Source organism: Theropithecus gelada, chromosome 19, assembly GCF_003255815.1.
Source record: "Theropithecus gelada isolate Dixy chromosome 19, Tgel_1.0, whole genome shotgun sequence".
Taxonomy (NCBI): Eukaryota; Metazoa; Chordata; class Mammalia; order Primates; family Cercopithecidae; genus Theropithecus; species Theropithecus gelada.
Genome location: NC_037687.1, coordinates 23,070,716 through 23,091,521, shown reverse-complemented (window position 1 = coordinate 23,091,521; position 20,806 = coordinate 23,070,716). Strand labels below are relative to the sequence as shown.

At 52.3% G+C, this 20,806-nt stretch overlaps 1 protein-coding gene across 2 annotated transcripts; it reads left to right on the top strand.

Moving 5' to 3' along the window:
* Positions 1 to 6: 6 nt before the first annotated feature.
* RSPH6A (radial spoke head 6 homolog A) lies at positions 7 to 19,410 on the top strand. Of its 2 annotated transcripts, none has more exons than XM_025367672.1 (6): positions 7 to 810; positions 5,292 to 5,529; positions 10,453 to 11,217; positions 13,630 to 13,774; positions 15,141 to 15,258; positions 19,013 to 19,410. In XM_025367672.1, exons 1-6 carry the CDS (start codon positions 164 to 166, stop codon positions 19,248 to 19,250), a joined length of 2,151 nt encoding a protein of 716 aa, XP_025223457.1. In that variant the 5' UTR covers positions 7 to 163; the 3' UTR covers positions 19,251 to 19,410. The 2 variants fall into 2 exon arrangements, with proteins under 2 accessions (XP_025223457.1, XP_025223458.1); XM_025367673.1 differs by having other exon boundaries at positions 13 to 810; positions 19,017 to 19,355.
* Positions 19,411 to 20,806: the final 1,396 nt, after the last annotated feature.

Sequence of the window (20,806 nt, the reverse complement as noted above, 5' to 3'; positions counted from 1 at the left end):
GATCGGGAGCCTGCGCAGAACCCACCCTGGCCCGGCTCCCCGCGCCCTCCCGGGTAACGGCCCCCGCTTCCGGTGCTCAGAAACCGGCGGTGTCCACAGGTGGCTCGCTTGGCTTCCTTGTCTGTAAGCCTTTCTCCTAGAGGTCTGTTCCTCCTGGCGAACCATGGGGGACCTGCCGCCCTACCCAGAGCGCCCTCCCCAGCAGCCCCCGGACCGGAGGACTTCCCAGGCCTCCCAGAGGCAGTACAGTCGGGACCAAGTTCAGCCCCTGGCAGCAGACCCCGAGGAGGGGCAGCAGATAGCGCCAGACGCCCAGCGTAACGCCCCGGGTTGGTCACAGAGGGGCAGCCTGTCCCAACAGGAGAGCTTGCTGATGCCCCGGGCCTTCCAGGCTGAGGAAGCCCGGATAGGTAGCATGGAGTACCCATCCATGAACACGGGCTTTCCCTTGGAGTTCCAGCCCCAGCCTTACTCGGATGAAAGCAGGATCCAGGCCGCCGAGGTCACCACCAGCCTAATGCAGCGGCTCCAGCAGGGCCAAAGCAGCCTGTTCCAGCAACTGGATTCCACCTTCCCGGAGCCCCCAGTCAACCCCTTGGACCCGTTCAACCTCTACCAGACAGACCAGTTCTCTGAAGGTGCCCAGCACGGGCCCTACATAAGGGATGACCCTGCCCTTCAGTTCTCGCCCTCTGAGCTGGGCTTCCCACACTACAGTGCCGAAGTGCCTGAGCCCGAGCCTCTGGAGCTGGCCGTGCAGAACGCCAAGGCCTACCTGCTGCAGACCAGCATCAGTTGCGACCTCAGCCTGTGAGCAGGGGCTAGGAGTGGGGCGGGTGGGGGACCCAGGCAGGGAGGGGCCCCACCCAAGTCCCTGCCTCAATCAGTCAGACAAGGGATCGTCCCTCATGGAAAACCAGTGACTGCTCCCGGCCTCTAATTCAGCTCAGAGTCGGAATCAGTGCCAACAACGGCTAGCATTCACTTCCCAGACATGTGCTGGCACTGCACGCACACACGCCTAATTCTCAGGGAGATGGGCACATCAGCTTATCCTGCTTTACAGAGGAGGAGACTGAGAAGACACGGAGAAGTTGGGTCGCTTACCCAAAACACAGCTAGGATGTGGCAGAGTCAGGATTCCAGAACACGTGATTTGGCTCCCCAAGTCCTCTTGCTTTTGTTTTGTTTTGTTTTCGCCCAGACATAGTCTCACCCTGTCGCCCAGGCTGGAGCCTGGAGCACAGTGGCGCGATCTCGGCTCACTGCAACCTCTCCCTCTTGAGTTAAAGTGATTCTTCTGCTTCAGCCTCCCGAGTAGCTGGGGTTACAGGCGTGCTCCACCTCACCCAGCTAATATTTGTATTTTTAGTGGAGAAAAAGTTTCACCCTGTTGCCCAGGCTAGTTTCAAGTTCTTGACCTCAAGTGATCTGCCCATCTTGGCCTCCCAAAATGCTGAGATTGCAGGCATGAACCACCGTGCCCAGCCCTCCTGAGACCCTCTTATCCTGCAACTAAACCTCCCTGCCTGAGGAAGATACTTGCCAAAGCCACTTAGCTGCAGTCACAATACACTGCTCTCAGCCTCCATTAGATGCCTAGGACGCTCTCTTTATAGGGGAGTGGGCAAGAAATAGAAAAAGTGATCAACTGAAGCTAAGGGCTCAGGTCAAAAATAAGGGAGGCTAAGAGGGCTAGGGAACACATAAAATAGTGGAGGTCTGACCAGGCGTGGGGGCTCAGGCCTATTATCCCAGCACTTTAGGAGGCCGACACGGGCAGATCACCTGAGGTCAGGAGTTCAAGACCAGCCTGGCCAGCATGGTGAAACCCCCATCTCTACTAAAAAATACAAAAATTATCAGGGCATGGTAGCATGGGCCTATAATCCCAGCTCCTTGAGAGGTTGAGGCAGGAGAATCACTTGAACCCGGGAGGCAGAGGTTGCGGTGAGCCAAGATCATGCCACTGCACTCCAGCCTGGGCAACGGAGCGAGACTCCGTCTCAAAAAAAATAAATTGTGTGGGTCAGAGAAGGCCTGTCCAAGGAGGTGACATTTGATTAGGACCCTAAAGGAGGTGAGGGAGAGCATCTTGCAGATAACTGGAGGAAGAGTGAGCCAGGCAGAGCGCACGACAAATGCAAAGTCTCTGAGGCTTGCTGTTTTTGAGGAGCTGGTATGTCTGGAACCAAGGGAGGAAGAGGGAGAGCGGGAGAAATGAGATTGATGAAGTAATGGTTCTTACTAAAGCACAAAGCTGGCCCTATCCCTCCAATGCTCAGAATCTGCTATGGCTCCCCATTGCCCGTGGGGGAAGCTCAGACTCCTCACCGCAGCCTTCAAGGCTCCTGACCTGAAACATACAAGGCCTTGCTCATGCCAGTAATCCCAGCACTTTGGGAGGCCGAGGCAGACAGATCACTCGAAGTCAGGAGTTCGAGACCAGCCTGGCCAACATGGCAAAACCCGTCTCTACTAAAAATACAAAAAGCCAGGCATGGTGGCGCAGGCCTGTGATCTCAACCACTCAGGAGACTGAGGCAGGAGAATCACTTGAACCGGGAGGCAGAGGCTACAGTGAGCCAAGATCGTGCCAATGCACTCCAGCCTGAGCAACAGAGTGAGACTCTGTCTCAAACAAACCAACAAACAAAAGGCCTTATATGGTTCAGCCCCTGCCCACTGTCCAAATTTCATTTCTAGTCACTACCTGCTCCTTCCTCGGATCCTAGAATCTAGTCAGAATTAACCTCTGGCTATTCCCCAAGTGCCAGCTTTTCAGAGCTTCAGGCTGTCTTCCTGAGAATCCCTAGCCAAAGTCTCACCTCTTCTTACCCTTCCCAGCTTCCATGATGGCCCAACACCACACCCAAGACTGCCAACAAAACAGTTTCCGCATAGCAAAAGGTGACACATAACATGCTTGGAAATCAGACCAACTTGGTTTCAAAGGCTGACTGTGACCGGGCCCGGTGGCTCACACCTGTAATCCCAGCAGTTTGGGAGGCTGAGGCAGGCAGATAACTTGAGTCCGGGAGTTTGAGACCAGCCTGGGCAACATGGCAAAACCCCATCTCTACAAAGAGTACAAAAATTAGCCAGGCATGGTGGCACACATGTGTAATCCCAGCTACCGGGGAGGCTGAGGCGGGAGAATCACTTGAACCCGGGAACCAGAGGTTGCAGTGAGCCAAGACCGAGCCACTGCACTCCAGCTTGGGTGACAAAGTGAGACCTTGTGTCAATAAAAAGAAAAATACAAATGCTGGCCAGGCACAGTGGTTCACGCCTGTAATCCCAGCACTTTGGGAGGCCTAAGTGGGCAGATCACGAGGTCAGGAGTTTGAGCCCGGCCTGGCCAACAAAGTGAAACCCCATCTCTACTAAAAATACAAAAATTAGCTAGGGATGGTGGTGCGCACCTGTAGTCCCAGCTACTCAGGAGACTGAAGCAGGAGAATCGCTTGAACCCAGGAGGCAGAGGTGGTGGTGAGCTGAGATCACACCACTGCACTCCAGCCTGGGCAACAGAGCAAAACTTTGTCTCAAAAATAAGAAGAAGAAGAATATAAATGTTGGCTAGGTGTGGTGGCTCATGCCTGTAATCCCAACACTTTGGGAGGTCGAGGAAGGCGGATCACCTGAGGTCAGCAGTTTGAGACCAGCCTGGCCACCATGATGAAACTCTGTCTCTACAAAAAATACAAAAACATTAGTGGGATGTGGTGGTGTGTGCCTGTAATCCCAGCTACTTAGGAGGCTGAGGCAGGAAAGTCGCTTGAACCCAGGAGACAGAGGCTGCAGTGAGCCAAGGTCGCACCACTGCACTCCAGCCTGGGCAACAGAGCGAGACCCTGTCTGAAAAATAAATTTAAAAAATAAAATTTCGGCCGGGCGCGGTGGCTCAAGCCTGTAATCCCAGCACTTTGGGAGGCCGAGACGGGCGGATCACGAGGTCAGGAGATCGAGACCATCCTGGCTAACACGGTGAAACCCCGTCTCTATTAAATACAAAAAAACTAGCCGGGCGTGGTGGCGGCGCCTGTAGTCCCAGCTACTCGGGAGGCTGAGGCCGGAGAATGGTGTAAACCCGGGAGGCGGAGCTTGCAGTGAGCTGAGATCCGGCCACTGCACTCCAGCCTGGGTGACAGAGCGAGACTCCGTCTCAAAAAAAAAAATAAAAAATAAAAAATAAAATTGCAAACCCTCTCCCATCCCTGGCACCCCCAGGCCCCATTCAGTACTTTATGTGTCACCCTATAAATTGCCACCCCATGCCTGACACGCCGTATATATTTTACTTGTTTGATTAGTCTCAGTCTCCATCATAAGAATGTCGGCCGGGAGGCCACACGTGGCGGCTCACGCCTGTAATCCCAGCACTTTGGGAGGCCGAGGCGGGCAGATCACCAGGTCAGGAGATGGAGACCTTCCTGGCTAACATGTTGAAACCCCGTCTCTACTGAAAATACAAAAAATTAGCCGGGCGTGGTGGCAGGCACCTGTGGTGCCAGCTACTTAGGAGACTGATGCAGGAAAACAGCGTGAACCCGGGAGGCGGAGCTTGCAGTGAGCCAAGATCGAGCCACTGCACTCCAGCCTGGGTGACAGAGCGAGACTCTGTCTCAAAAAAAGAATGTCGACCGTTCATGGTGGCTTATGCCTGTAATCCCAGCACTTTGGGATGCCGAGGCGGGCAGATCACAAGGTCAGGAGTTCGGGACCAGCCTGACCAACATGGTGAAACCCCGTCTCTACTAAAAATACAAAAATTAGCCGGGCGTGGTGGCGGGTGCCTGTAATCCCAGCTACTCGGGAGGCTGAGGCAGGAGAATCGCTTGAACCCGGGAGGCAGAGGTTGTAGTGAGCAGAGATGCACCACTGCACTCCAGCCTGAGCAACAGAGCGAGACTCCATCTCAAAAAATAAATAAAAATAAGTAAACAAGGGGGGAGGGGGGAGGGATTGCATTGGGAGTTATACCTGATGTAAATGACGAGTTGATGAGTGCTGACAAGTTGATGGGTGCAGCACGCCAACATGGCACAAGTATACATATGTAACAAACCTGCACATTATCCACATGTACCCTAGAACTTAAAATATAATAAAAAAAAGAAGAAAAAAAATAAGTAAACAAATAAATAAATGTCAGCTACACCTGGGCAGGACCTTTTCTGTTCCCTACTGTGTCCCCAGCACCAGGCACAGGGCCAGGCACATGGGAGCCGGCTCAGTGAGCTGAGTGAGTGAGGCCCCTCTCTTCCCACTCCTCCTGCGGGAGGCAGGTACGAGCACCTGGTGAACCTGCTGACCAAGATCCTGAACCAGCGGCCCGAGGACCCCTTGTCTGTCCTGGAGTCGCTGAACCGCACCACGCAGTGGGAGTGGTTCCACCCCAAGCTGGACACGCTGCGGGACGATCCCGAGATGCAGCCCACCTACGAGATGGCAGAGAAACAGAAGGCGCTGTTCACCCGGAGTGGAGGCGGTGCCGAAGGCGAACAGGAGATGGAGGAGGAGGTGGTGAGTGAGCCAGTCAGGAGAGGTGGGCTTCAGGGTCAGTGGGAGCCCAAGCATACTTAGGGCACAGCCTGTGTCGAGGCCCGGAGGCAAAAGACAGCATTGGACAATCCAGTCACAAAATAACTTCAGTCTCGGCAGGATGGGGTGGCTTATGCCTGTAATCCCAGCGCTTTGGGAGGCCGAGGTGGGTGGATCACAAGGTCACGAGTTCAAGACCAGCCTGGTCAATACGGCAAAACCCTGTCTCTACTAAAAATACAAAAATTAGCTGGGTGTGATGGCGGGCGCCTGTAATCCCAGCTACTCAGGAGGCTGAGACAGGAGAATCACTTGAACCCAAAGGTAGAGATTGAAGTGAGCCGATCCCGCCACTGCACTCCAGCCTGGGCAACAGAACGCAACACTGTATCAAAAAAACCAAAAAAACAAAAAAACAAAAACAACTTCAGTCTCATCGGTGCCCCCAGTGGAGGAGGCAGGACCAGGTCACAGGAGGCCTTGAACACCAGGCAAAGGATGTGGGCTTTCTTCTGAGGCCACTGGAGCACCGCTGAATGGTTTGAAGCAAAGGAAAGGCTGTCAGCTCTGCTTTTTATTTTTTTAATTTTTATTTTATATATATATATATATATATATATTTTTTTTTTTTTTAATATATATAGTTTTTTTGGCCGGGCATGGTGGCTCACGCCTGTAATCCCAGCACTTTGGGAGGCCAAGGCAGGCAGATCACGAGGTCAGGAGATCGAGACCATCCTGGCTAACACAGTGAAACCCCGTCTCTACTAAAAATACAAAAAATTAGCCGGGCATGGTGGTGGGTGCCTGTAGTCCCACCTACTCAGGAGGCTGAGGCAGAAGAATGGCGTGAACCCAGGAGGCAGAGCTTGCAGTGAGCCAAGATTGCACCACTGCACCCCAGCCTAGGCGACAGAGCGAGACTCCATCTCAAAAAACAGAAAAAAAAAAAAATTAAGAAAAAGATATATATATATACACACACATACACACACACAGATTTTTCTTTTTTTCTTTTTTTTTGAGACGGAGTCTTACTGTCTCCCGGGCTAGTGCAGTGGCGTGATTTTGGCTCACTGCAACTTTCACTTCCTGAGTTCAAGTGATTCATGATTCTCCTTCCTCAGCTTACTGAGTAGCTGGGACTACAGGCAAGTGCCCCCACGCCCAACTAATTTTGGGGGGTATTTTTTGGTAGAGATGGGGTTTCACTGTGTTGGCCAAGCTAGTCTTGAACTCCTGACCTCAAGGGATCCACCCGCCTCTGCCTCCCAAAGTGCTGGGATTACAGGCATGAGCCACTGCGCCCAGCTGTTTTTGTTTGTTTGTTTTAATCTTTTAATTGGATTTTTCACTTAAGCATACCCTGAGAAGCTCTGCTTTTTAGAAAGCTAAGTCCAGCTGCCAGGCAGAGACGGAGACTGGTCTCTCGTACCGTCTCCTACTCCTCTCTCCAGAAAACGATTTTGCCCTGCAGACCTTTTCTGTGAAATTCAGTGCCTCCTGGAGTCTCTGGACACTGAATCAATTACTCCTTTTCTCCCAGCCTCAGTTTCTCAGTTTATAAATTGAGATCCACTAAGAACTGCAGCACCCAGGACTCATTAACATTCCACCGTCCTCAGAATACAAGATGCTCTTCGGCCGGGCGCGGGGGCTCACGCCTGTAATCCCAGCACTTTGGGAGGCCGAGACGGGCGGATCACGAGGTCAGGAGATCGAGACCATCCTGGCTAACACGGTGAAACCCCGTCTCTACTAAAAAATACAAAAAACTAGCCAGGCCTGGAGGCGGGTGCCTGTAGTCCCAGCTACTCAGGAGGCTGAGGCAGGAGAACAGCGGGAACCCAGGAGGCGGAGCTTGCAGTGAGCTGAGATCCGGCCACTGCACTCCAGCCTGGGTGACAGAGCGAGACTCGACAGAGTGAGACTCTGTCTCAAAAAAAAAAAAAAAGAATACAAGATGCTCTTCAACTCCTGCATAGGGTCAGGTCCCAATAAATCCATTATCAGTCAAAAATACTGGCCGGGCACCGTGGCTCACGTCTGTAATCCCAGCAACTTTGGGAGGCTGAGGTGGGCAGATCACCTGAGGTCAGGAGTTTGAGACCAGCCTGATCAACATAGTGAAACCCCATCTCTACTAAAAGTACAAAAATTAGTCAGGCGTGGTGGCAGTGCCTGTAATCCCAGCTACTCGGGAGGCTGAGGCAGAAGAATGGCTTGAACCTAGGAGGTGGATGTTGCACTGAGCCAAGATCGCGCCACTGCACTCCATCCTGAGTGTGAGAGCAAGACTCCATCTCAAAAAAAAAAAAAAAAGGTCAAAAATGCATTTAATACCCTGATAAACCCACCCTAAAGTTGAAAACTCTGAATCAAATTATCTTAAGTCTGGGACTGGCTATATTTAATTTCACAAACCCAGAATTGGATGATGCTTAAAATTGGGGCGAAGCGTTCTTTCACTCGTTCAACAGACTTTTGTTCTGGACTCTATGATAATTCTGACACCTGCTTGGTCCCCTGCCAAGAGTTTTAGGAGCTTGCTCTCATTTCATCATGTAACTCAAGCGCCAGGCATTCATTCTACATGCTGTTACTCTCTGCACACAGAGCCAATCACTGAGACATTGACAATCACCAGCTGGAGGCTTTTCTTTTTTAAATTTTAATTAATTGCAACAGGGCCGGATGTGGTGGCTCATGCCTGTAATCCCAGCACTATGGGAGGCCGAGGCGGGTGGATCACGAGGTCAGGACTAAAATACAAACATTGTACTAAACACAAAAAATACAAACTACAAAAAATGCACTAAAAATACACAAACTAGCTGGGCGTGGTGGTGCATGCCTATAATCCCAGCTACTGAGGAGGCTAAGGCAGGAGACTGGCTTGAACCCAGGAGGCGGAGATTGCAGTGAGCTGAGATCATGTCACTGCACTCCAGTCTGGGTGACAGAGCAAGACTCCGTCTCAAAAATAATAATAATAATAATAATAAAATAAATAAATAATAAAGATTTCGGGACTGATTGAATAATAAAGTGTTGGTGACAGCCTTGTGGCCACGTGGATAGGGGCTGGCAGGCATTTTCCCTGGGAGAGGGAAGGATATTGGTCTGTGGCCTGTGCAGATGTACATTACACTTCTTTCCCTGGCTTCTGAGCCAAAACTTTGCTGGCTTCTTTTTTTTTTTTTTTTTTTTTGAGATGGAGTTTCCCTCTGTCACCCAGGCTGGAGTGCAGTGGCACGATCTCCGCTCACTGCAGGCTCCACCTCCTGGGTTCATGCCATTCTCCTGCCTCAGCCTTCCAAGTAGCTGGGACTACAGGTGCGTGCCTCCACGCCTGGCTAATTTTTTGTATTTTTAGTAGAGACGGGGTTTCACCATTTTAACCAGGATGGTCTCGATCTCCTGACCTTGCGATCTGCCTGCCTCGGCCTCCCAAAGGGCTGGGATTACAGGCATGAACCACTGTGCATGGCCGTAAACTTTGCTGGCTTCTAGTTTCAGCTTGCTTGCCTTCAATCCCTTTCTGAGCCGAGCGCTCTCTCTCTCTTTCTCCTTCTTTCCTTCTTCCTCTTTTTCCTCCTCCTCCTCCTCCTCCTCTCCTTTTCTTCTTCTCCTCCGCCCCACCCGTCCTCTGGCTGTGTGAATCAAGCAAATGGTATAGATGGAGGCAGTGAGGGCAGACTTATTACCATCCTCTAACATCACTGACTCCTCCGTTCAAGACCTGTCTTCTCCCTTAACTTTCTGTGAAACATGGAGTTCGTGTTAGGAATGCATGAGGCTTCAAGTCACAGAAATCGTGAATAAAAGTGGCTTCTTTGTTACAGGATGAAGAAGGTCAGGGTGGGTAAGGCAGCTGAGCAATGCTACTGGGGACCAGGCAATTTCCACCGTTCATCTCCAGCACCATTAAGGGTGTAGTACTTTGTCTCCCGTGTGTTGCCTCATGGTCCCAAGATAGCTGCTGTGGCTCCAGATCTTATGTCCCCATTCCAGGCAGGAAGAATAGGGAAAGACAAAAGACAAAAGGCAAAAGATTTTCTCCTAGTGTGGTTTTCCCTTTTCTTCTCCATCAGGGACATCCTCTCCAATGGCTTTCCCTACATCTCACTGGCTGGCATGAGTGGCAGCTGAGTTACAGAATCTTTTAGGTTTCTTTCTTTTTCTTTTCTTTTCTCTCTTCTCTTCTCTTCTCTTCTCTTCTCTTCTCTAAGACGGAGTCTCACTCTGTCACCCAGGCTGGAGTGCAGTGGTGTGATCTTGGCTCACTGCAACCTCCACCTCTCAGGTCCAAGCGATCCTCCTGCCTCAGCCTCCCAAGTAGCTAGGATTACAGGCGCCTGTCACCACGACTGGCTAATTTTTGTATTTTTTATAGATACAGTGTTTCACCATGTTGGCCAGACTGGTCTCAAACTCCTAACCTCAAGTTATCTGCCTGCCTTGGCCTCCCTAAGTGCTGGAATTTCAGGCGTGAGCCACCACATCAGGCCTCTTTTTATTTTTTGAGACCGTGTCTCACTCTGTTGCTCAGGCTGGAGTGCAGTGGAGCAATCTCAGCTCACTGCAAACTCTGCCTCCCTGGTTCAAGTGATTCTCCTGCCTCAGCCTCCTGGGTAGCTGGGATTACAGGCGCCCGCTTGTATGGCTGGCTAATTTTTGTATTTTTAGTAGAGACAGAGTTTCACCATGTTGGCCAGGCTGGACTGGAATTCCTGACCTCAAGTGACCAGCCGACCTCGGCCTTTCAAAGTGCTGGGATTATAGGCCTGAGCCACTGCACCCAGCCTCTTTTAGCTCTCTTGACTCTAGAAAAGTCTGGAAAAGGTAGACTAGGGAGCGGAGCTTCAGCATTCTCCCCTCTGCCCTCCACCCTACCCTGCGCAGGGGGAGACGCCAGTGCCCAACATCATGGAGACCGCTTTCTACTTCGAGCAGGCCGGCGTCGGCCTGAGCTCCGACGAGAGCTTCCGCATTTTCCTGGCCATGAAGCAGCTGGCGGAGCAGCAGCCAATCCACACCTGTCGCTTCTGGGGCAAGATCCTGGGAATGAACCGCAGCTACCTGGTGGCCGAGGTGGAATTCCGGGAGGGCGAGGAGGAGGCGGAGGAGGAGGAGGTGGAGGAGATGACGGAGGGTGGCGAGGTCATGGAGGCGCACGGCGAGGAGGAGGGCGAGGAGGACGAGGAGAAGACCGTGGACATCATCCCTAAGCCCGTGTGGAAGCCGCCGCCCGTGATCCCCAAGGAGGAGAGCCGCTCGGGCGCCAACAAGTACCTGTACTTTGTGTGCAACGAGCCGGGCCTGCCGTGGACGCGGCTGCCCCACGTCACCCCGGCCCAGATCGTGAACGCCCGAAAGATCAAGAAGTTCTTCACAGGCTACCTGGACGCACCGGTCGTCAGCTACCCGCCCTTCCCGGGCAACGAGGCCAACTACCTGCGGGCCCAAATAGCCCGCATCTCGGCCGCCACGCAGGTCAGCCCGCTGGGCTTCTATCAGTTTAGCGAGGAGGAGGGCGACGAGGAGGAGGAAGGTGGTGCTGGGCGCGACTCCTACGAGGAGAACCCCGACTTCGAGGGCATCCCCGTGCTGGAGCTGGTCGACTCCATGGCCAACTGGGTGCATCACACACAGCACATCCTGCCGCAGGTGAGCGCCGGGACTCCCGCCTCCTACATGGCAGGGGCAGGGGGCTCGCGCATGACCCTGCAATACTGACCTCAAGCTCTTACTCTCTGCTAGGCAACTAACATTCATTCGTTCATTCATCCATCCATTGATTGGTTCAACAGATACTGGCGGATAATCCCGTCGGAAACCTTTGGGGGCAGAGGCATTTTTTTTTCTTTTCTTTCCGTTTTTTTTTTTTTTTTTTTTTTTTGGTTGGCGGGGGAACGGAGTCTCTGTCACCCAGGCTGGAGTGCAGTGGCACGATCTCAGCTCACTGCAGCCTCCACCTCCCAGGTTCAGACGATTCTCCTTCCACAGCCTCCTGAGTAGCTGGTACTACAGGCACACGCTGCCACGCCCGGCTAATTTTTTGTATTTTAGTAGAGATGAGGTTTCACTGTGTTGCCCAAGCTGGTCTCAAACTCCTGAGCTCAGACAATCCGCCGGCCTTGGCCTCCCAAAGTGCTAGGATTATAGGCATGAGCCACTACGTCCGATCCTTTTTTTCTTCTTCTTCTTTTTTCCTCTTTTTTTTTTTTTTTGAGACAGAGTTTTGCTCTTGTCGCCCAGGCTAGAGTGCAATGGCATGATCTGGGCTCACTGCAACCTCTGCCTCCCTGGTTTAAGCAATTTTCCTGCCTCAGCCTCCCAAGTAGCTGGGATTACAGGCATGCACCACCACGCCCAACTAATTTTGTACTTTTAGGAGAAACAGGGTTCCTTCATGTTGGTCAGGCTGGTCTCAAACTCCTGACCTCAGGTGATCTGCCCGCCTCAGCCTCTCAAAGTGCTGGGATTACAGCACTTTGAGCCACTACGCCCAACTTTTTTTTTTCTTTTAACACATAGCATCTTGCTGTGTCACCCAGGCTGGCATGCAGTGGCACGATCATAATTCACTGCTACCTTGACCTCCAGGGCTCAAGCAATCCTCCTGCCTCAGCCTCCCGAGTAGCTAGGACTACAGGCAAGTACCACCACAACTATGCCTGGCTAATTTCTTTTTTCTTTTTCTTTTTTTTTTTCCTGAGACAGATTCTCGATCTATTGCCCAGGCTGGAGTGCAGTGGCATGATCTTGGCTCACTGCAAGCTCTGCCTCCTGGGTTCACGCCATTCTCCTGCCTCAGCCTCCTGAATAACTGAGACTACAGGCGTCTGCCATCACGCCCGGCTAATTTTTTTGTATTTTTACTAGAGATGGGGTTTCAACATGTTAGCCAGTATGGTCTCCATCTCCTGACCTCGTGATCTGCCCACCTCGTGCTGGGATTACAGGTGCCTGACACCATGTCCAGCTAAATTTTATATTTTTTAGTAGAGACGGCGTTTCGCCATGTTGGCCAGGCTGGTCTCAAACTCCTGACCTCGAGTGATCCACCTGCCTCACTCTCCCAAAGTGCTGGGATTACAGGCATGAGCCACTGCTCGGGCGGTGAACCCAGGAGGCAGAGCTTGCAGTGAGCCAAGATTGCACCACTGCACTCCAGTCTGGGTGACAGAGTGAGACTCCGTCTCAAAAAGAATCAATGCGTGGCCGGGCGCGGTGGCTCAAGCCTGTAATCCCAGCACTTTGGGAGGCCGAGACGGGTGGATCACGAGGTCAGGAGATCAAGACCATCCTGGCGAACACGGTGAAACCCCGTCTCTACTAAAAAATACAAAAAACTAGCCGGGCGAGATGGCGGGCGCCTGTAGTCCCAGCTACTCGGGAGGCTGAGGCAGGAGAATGGCGTGAACCCGGGAGGCGGAGCTTGCAGTGAGCTGAGATCTGGCCACTGCACTCCAGCCTGGGCGGCAGAGCGAGACTCCGTCTCAAAAAAAAAAAAAAAAAAGAATCAATGCGTGGTCAGGTGCGATGGCTCGCGCTAGTAATCCCAGCACTTTGGGAGACCGAGGCGGGTGGATCACTTGAGGTCAGGAGTTCAAGACCAGCCTGGCCAACATAGCGAAACGCTGTCTCTACTAAAACATACAAAATTTAGCCGGGTATGGTGTCAGGCACCTTAATCCCAGCTACTCGGGAGGCTGAGGCAGGAGAATCACTTAAACCAGAAGGCAGAGGTTGTAGTGAGCCAAGATCGTGCCGCTGTACTCTAGCCTGGGCCACAGAGTAAAACTCCGTCTCAAAAAGAAAAAAAAAAGAATCAATGAGTGAATGAATGCATGAATGGGGGTCACACAGTCAGGAGTCCTCATCTCAATACAGCAGTTCTGTCGGCCCGTTTCCCACCTCCTCTTAACTGTGCGGCTAAATCTTGCCCTCTTGCCCGTGCCTGGGTCTCTGAGGACAAGGCTGTGCTTCAGTCCTGTTGGCCCTTCACCTCCCCCACAGGATGTAGGCTGGGCTCTGTGCACTGGGGCCATCGCCTGAGCTTCCCCCCACCCCCAGGGCCGCTGCACTTGGGTGAACCCTTTGCAGAAGACAGAGGAGGAAGAGGACCTGGGGGAGGAGGAAGAGAAGGCTGATGAGGGGCCAGAGGAGGTGGAGCAGGAGGTTGGCCCCCCACTGCTAACGCCACTTTCAGAAGATGCGGGTAAGGAAACCCTCTCAGCCTGTACACCACTAGCTGGGGAGGGCTGGGAAGAAAGGGAGGGGTGGCTGCACTGCTGGGTCTCCCCAGTCCTTCCCTCCCAGCCTCAGAGGCTCTCTCAGCTAAAAAATGGGCGTGATCACAGTGGCCCCATCAGGAGGTTCTGGGAACATGTCCATAGACTTGTGGCAATGGCCCAAACCTTAGGATATGGCCTTTTGAGTCCCATGTGGGCCTGGAGGGGGGGGATGTAGTTGGGGAGCCCTCCCTAAAGACTGGAGCTGGGTGTGTGTGTGTGTGTGTGTGTGTGTGTTGCTGTTGTTGTTTTGAGACGGAGTCTTTCTCCGTCGCCCAAGCTGGGGTGTAGTGGTGCAATCTTGGCTCACTGCAACCTCAACCTCTCAGTTTCATGCAATTTTCTCGTCTCAGCCTCCTGAGTAGCCGGATTGCAGGCATGTGCCACCACTCCCAGATAACTTTCGTATTTTTAGTAGAGATGGGGTTTCACCATGTTGGCCAGGCTGATCTCGAACTCCTGACCTCAAGTGATCCACCTTACTCGGCCTCCCAAAGTGCTGGGATTACAGGCATAACCCACTGTGCCCAACCTGGAGCTGGATTTTGGATGAATGGACAGGAATTTCGTAACGTTGGGGCCTCAGGCACCCACAGGGAGGTGAAGAGAGAGGCTAGGAGTGGGCCAGGGGACAAGTCCTGGATTTGAAGCCAGATCCTGCCAGGCTGTGCCCTGCCCTCTGCACCCTGGTCTAAACTGATGGCCAACTCAGGAGCGGAATCACAGCGGCTCCTCAGTCGGGGGGCCCTGCTGGGCACCAGGCACTGCAGCAGGTGTGTGCAGACCTTGTCACCAGGCCTCACTGCCACCCTGCAACAAAGGCCAGATGAGTCTCCCCATTTCCTGGATGCAGCCAGCCGAGGTGGGTGGATCACCTGAGGTCAGGAGTTCGAGATCAGCTTGGCCAACATGGTGAAACCCTGTCTCTACTAAAAATACAAAATTAGCCGGGTGTGGTGGTGCACGCCTATAATCCCAGCTACTCGGGAGGCTGAGGCAGGAGAATCGCTTGAACCCAGAAGGCAGAGGTTGCAGTGAGTCGAGCTCACGCCACTGCACTGCAACCTGAGTGACAAAGTGACGAGACTCTGTCTCCAAAAAGAAGAGCGTGCGAGAGTGAGTGTGGTCTGCAGCCAGGGTTCAAACACCGCAGCCCGAGCTGTTGGTGGCTGTAGTTCCCCTTATGCCCCTCCAGGCCTCCCTTATTGCTGCCTGCCTTCCTCCAGGGTGCAGTGCAGGGACTGAGGGCCTTCCTGACCCTGCTGCCTACCCTCTGCTGCCTCTCCACCACAGAAATCATGCACCTGGCACCCTGGACCACCCGCCTGTCCTGCAGCCTCTGCCCGCAGTACTCAGTGGCCGTTGTGCGCTCCAACCTCTGGCCGGGGGCCTATGCCTATGCCAGCGGCAAGTAGGTCTTCCCCCAGCCCCTCCCAGCAGGAGAATCCCTCAGGACTTCTTCAAGGCCTGGCTGGGCTGGGCAACTCACCAGGGTGGGCAGAGATGGGGAGGGCCCCCTTCAGGAAGCCCCTAGGACTGACCCCCTCATAGCTCCTATGAGTTTCACCAGGGCTAAAGTGGGAAATACCAGCCCACTAGGATGGGTCTTGGTGATAAGTCATGACGAGAGCATGGAGAATCAGAGGGTGGGAGGGACTGGCTAAGGTCACACAGCACTTGTGGGATACGAACCTGGATCTCCAGCCCCCTGATGACAGGGACAGAGTCCCTCTCTGGGGAAGCTGACTCCTTCCCTGGGGTCCCCTGGACAGTTCTTCCAGTTTTTTTGTTTGTGGTTTTGTTTTGTTTGAGATGGACTCTCGCTCTGTCACCCAGGCTGGGTGACAGTGCAGTGGCGCCATCTCAGCTCACTGCAACTTCCGCCTCCAAAGTTCAAGTGATTCTCCTGCTCAGCCTCCCTAGTAGCTGGGACTACAGGCACATGCCACCACACCTGGCTAATTTTTGTATTTTCTGTGGAGACAAGATTTCACCATGTTGGCCAGGCTGGTCTCAAACTCCTGACCTCGAGTGATCTGCCCACCTTGGTCTCCCAAAGTGCTGGGACTACAGGCGTGAGCCACCACACCCGGCCTGTTCTTCCATTTGGAAGGCTCTTCTCTCTATGGGGCAGAAACCTTCCCTCCCACCACCAGTTGTTCCAAAAAGAATGGCAAGCTTGGGCCAGATGCACTGGCTCATGCCTGTAATCCCAGCACTCTGGGTTGCCAAGGTGGGAGGATTGCTTGAGCCCAGGAGCTCGAGACCAGCCAGGGTAACATAGTAAGACCCTATCTGTACAAAAAAATAATAATAATAAATTTAAAACTCAGCTGGGCATAGTTGCACGGACTACAGATTGCCAGCTACTTAGGAGGCTGAGGCAGAAGGATTGCTTGAGCCCAGGAAGTCGAGGTTGCAGTGAGCTGTGATCCCACCACTGCACTCCAGTCTGGGCGACAGAGCAAGACCTTGTTTCAAAAAACAAGAATGGCAAGCCGAAGTCACTCCCACATCCTCCCACCCAGTTGCACACTCCCCACAGTCCTTCTCCTCCAGGCACCTGGCAGCCCTCTGCTCTGCCGCGTGACGGGGTTTGCAGCTGGAGGTGGGCGCACCTACCAGCTTTGTCCACCAGATGGCAGGACGAATTTTCCTAGAATTTCCTTTTTAATCTCGATGTGAACTGGGACTGTATTCGCTCCTGTATGAATCACAGCCGTGGTGGGATTGCATGTAATCTGGATACTTTAACACATTCCTGGCATTTATTTTTTCCTTCTCTGGAAGCTGGGAAGAGGCACGTTTGCTTTTGCCAACTCCCTTCTTCAGGCCATACCCCAAGATGCCAACATTCCTCTGAAAGCAAATTATCCAAACTTGAGGCTCCACTTGTCCATCCATCCTCTGCCCCCACCCGCCCAATGCTCTTCTGTCCCCCTACCCATTGTTCCATTGTTTTTTTCTTTTCTTTTTCTTTCTTTCTTTCTTTCTTTTTTTTTTTTTTTTTTTTTTTTTTGAGATGGGGTCTCTCTCTGTCACCCATGCTGGAGTGCAGTGGAGTGATCACGGCTCACTGCAGCCTCCACCTCCTGGCCTCAAGCAACCCTCCCACCTCAGCCTTCCAACATACTAGGATTACAGATGTGAGCCACTGTGCCTGGCCTCATTTTTAAATATTTTCTTTTCTTTTCTTTCTTTTTTTTTTTTTTTTTGAGATGAAGTCTTATTTTGTCACCCAGGCTGGAGTTTAGTGGTACGATCTCAGCTCACTGCAACCTTCGCCTCCCAGGTTCAAGCCATCCTCCTGCCTCAGCCCTCCCAGTAGCTGGGATTACAGGCATGGGCCACCACGCCCAGCTAATTTTTGTATTTTTAGTAGAGACGGGATTTCGCCATGTTGGCCAGGCTGGTCTTCAACTCCTGACCTCAGGTGATCCACCCACCTAGGCCTCTCAAAGTGCTGGGATTACAGGCGTGGGCCACCGCGCTCGGCTCTCTCTGCCTCTTTATCGGTCTCTGTCTCCCTCTCTCCCTACCTCTTAGTCCCCTCCCTTTCCTCCCATCTGTTCCTCTTCCTTCTCTAATTAAAATTCTGCAGAAAGGCTGAATTGGCTGGGTTAGGACTGGGCACTAATCTCCTTGTTCATTGTCAATCTCCTCTTAGCAGAATATAGGCACAACCCAGGGATTTTTTTTTTTTTTTTTTTGAAATGGAGTCTCGCTCTGTCACCCAGGCTGGAGTACAGTGGTCTGATCTCCGCTCACTGCAACCTTCATCTCTTGGATTCAACGGATTCTCATGCCCCAGCCTCCTGAGTAGTTGGGACTACAGGCGCCTGCTACCACGCCCAGCTAATTTTTACATTTTTTGTAGAGATGGGGTTTCACCAGGGTGGTCTTGAGCCCCTGACCTCAGTTGATCCTCCCACCTCGGCCTCCTAAAGTGCTGAGATTACAGGCCTGAACCACTGCACCCGGCAGGGATTTTTGTCTAGTTTGTTTACTGCTGTGTCCCCAGCACATAGACAATTTTATTTATGTCCCACATAATATGTTGGACATAAATAAAATGTCACATATAAATAAATTGATATCCAACATAAAATTATGTCTTACGTAAATAAAATAGGAGCCGCATATATAATTTAAATTTGTTTTGTTATTTTTAGTTACTTACTTCTTGATTTATTTTGAGACAGGTTCTCACTCTGTCACCCAGGCTGGAGTGCAGTGGCATGATCACAACTTACTGCAGCCTCAAACTCCTGGGCTCCAGCAGTCCTCCCACCTCAGCCTCCCCAGTAACTGGAACCACAGGCACGTGCCACTGCAACTGGCTAATTTTTATACTTTGGGAGGTGGAGGCAGGCAGATCACTTGAGGTCAGGAGTTTGAGACCAGCCTGGCCAACATGGTGAAACCTCCTCTGTACTAAAAATACAAAAATTAGGCCAGGCGTGGTGGCTCATGCCTGTAATCCCAGCACTTTGGGAGGCTGAGGTGGGCAGATCACTTGAGGTCAGGAGTTTGAGACCAGCCTGGATAACATGGTGAAACCCCGTCTCTACTAAAAATACAAAAATTAGCTGGGTGAGGTGGTGTGCACCTATAGTCCCAGCTACTTGGGAAGCTGAGGTGGGAGAATCACTTGAACCCAGGAGGCAGATTTTGCAGTGAACCCAGGAGGTGGAGTTTGCATCCAGCCTGGGTAATACAGAGAAACCCAGTGAGCACATTTCACCCTGCCATCCACAACTTTGCAGTCATGCTATGCACACGCTTTGTCCTACCCTTAAAGAAAGTTAAGGCTGGCCAGATGCAGTGGCTCATGCCTGTAATCCCAGCACTTTGGGAGGCCGAGGCAGGCGGATCATGAGGTCAGGAGTTCGAGACCAGACTGGCCAACAGGGTGAAACCCCGTCTCTACTAAAAATACAAAAATTAGCTGGACATGATGGTGTGTGCCTGTAGTCCCAGCTACACGGGAGGCTGAGGCAGGAGAATTGCTTGAACCAGGGAGGCGGAGGTTGAAGTAAGCTGAGATCGCACCACTGCACTCCAGCCTGGGCAACAGAGTGAGACTCTGTCTCAAAAAAAAAAAAAAAAAAAAGTAAAGTCTGGGGTCTTTGAGGGAGAATTTCACAGTGTCTCTGCCTCTCCAGAAAGTTTGAGAACATCTACATCGGCTGGGGTCACAAGTACAGCCCGGAGAACTTCAACCCTGCCCTGCCAGCCCCCATTCAGCAAGAGTACCCCAGTGGCCCAGAGATCATGGAGATGAGTGACCCCACAGTGGAAGAGGAGCAGGCTCTGAAAGCAGCCCAGGAGCAAGCCCTGGGAGCCACCGAGGAGGAGGAGGAGGGCGAGGAGGAGGAGGAGGGCGAGGAGACAGATGATTGAGGCCCGCCTTCTAGCCACTTTCCCCAAGCAGGTAGATGGCAAATTTCCCCTTAGAGATCGTTAGTATGTATTCATATTTTCAGTGTTTGCTTCCTGTCCCCAGAGGGCAGGGATAGAAAAGGAAGGCAACTGCTTCAAATAAAATGTCTCCACGGCGTTACGGATGAGCCATTCATTCATTTGTTCACCACATCTGTTGACATGAACTCTAAGCTAGGGGTGTTGGGCCCTGCAGAGGGCACAGACATTGCCTGGCAGTCTCTGCCACCTGTCGTTGTTTGAGACAGGGTCTCATTCTGTCACCCAGGTTGGAGTACAGTGGCATGATCTCAGCTCCCTGCAGCCTTGACCTCCCAGGCTCAAGCAGTCCTCCCATCTCAGCCTCCTGAGTAGCTGAGACCGCAGGTGCACGTCACCACATACACTAATTTTTGTAATTTTTGTAGAGACAGGGTCCTGAGTAACTAGGACTGCAGGCACAGGCCACCATGCCCAGCTAAATTTTTTCAATTTTTCGGGGTTTCACTATGAGATGGGGTTTATGTTACCCAAGCCAGTCTTGAACTCCTGGCATCAAGGGATCTGCTTGTCTTGGCCTCCCAAAGTGTTGGGACACAGCTGTGAGCCACCGCGACCAGCCCCACCGGTTTTATTTGTTCCTTTACCTCACCATCAAACCATTATTGAAATGCCTCCTGTCAGCCCAGCCCTGGGCTGGGGACACAGAGGTGACCAACTAGCCACAGCCCTGCCTTCCTGGGCCTCACAACACTATAGGGAGAGAGACTCATCTCCAGACAGTGACAGCCCAAATGGGGAAGCCCAGAGGACTGACAGAGCTCCCGAGCCAACTCTTATAAAGGGTCAAGAAAAGAATGGGGAAAGGCATTCCAAGGATAGGGAACAGAATGTGCAAAGACCCAAGGGCAGGAGAGTGTGATATATTGTGGTAGTTTTTCAAGCCTCATTTTAGGTGGTAGATACTGTGAGGAGTTAGTGGTGAGAGATGAGATTGAAAAGAGGTTGACAGGGGACAGATCACTTGGGGCTTAACTTTGCCCTGAGAGCACTAGGGAGCTACAGATGGGTTTTGAGCAGGGGAGGGCCCTGATCATATTCATGCTTTAGAAAGACCTCTCTGGGCCAGGTGCAGTGGGTCACACTCATAATCCCAGCACTTAGGGAGGCCGAGGTGGGCGGATCACCTGAGGTTAGGAGTTTGAGACCAGCCTGGCCAACATGGTGAAACCCCGTCTCTACTAAAACTACAAAAAAGTAACCAGGTGTGGTGACAGGTGCCTGTAATCCCAGCCACTCAGGAGGCTAAGGCAGGAGAATCACTTGAACCCAGGAGGTGGAGGTTGCAGTGAGCCAAAGTCGTACCATTGCACTCCAGCCCACATGACAAGAGCAAGACTCTGTCTCAAAAACAAAAAACAAAACAAAACAAAAGGCCGGGTGCTGTGTCTCTTGCCTGTACTCCCAGCACTTTGGGAGGCTGAGGTGGGTGGATCACCTGAGGTCAGGAGTTCAAGACCAAGACCAGACTGCCCAAC

Bases quoted from the DNA above. Each gene is read 5' to 3' on its own strand.
- RSPH6A (XM_025367672.1), top strand. From the start codon at position 164: ATGGGGGACCTGCCGCCCTACCCAGAGCGCCCTCCCCAGCAGCCCCCG. The intron at 5,530-10,452 runs GTGAGTGAGCCA...TACCCTGCGCAG, and splicing joins AGGAGATGGAGGAGGAGGTG to GGGGAGACGCCAGTGCCCAA. The intron at 11,218-13,629 runs GTGAGCGCCGGG...CCCCACCCCCAG, and splicing joins CACAGCACATCCTGCCGCAG to GGCCGCTGCACTTGGGTGAA.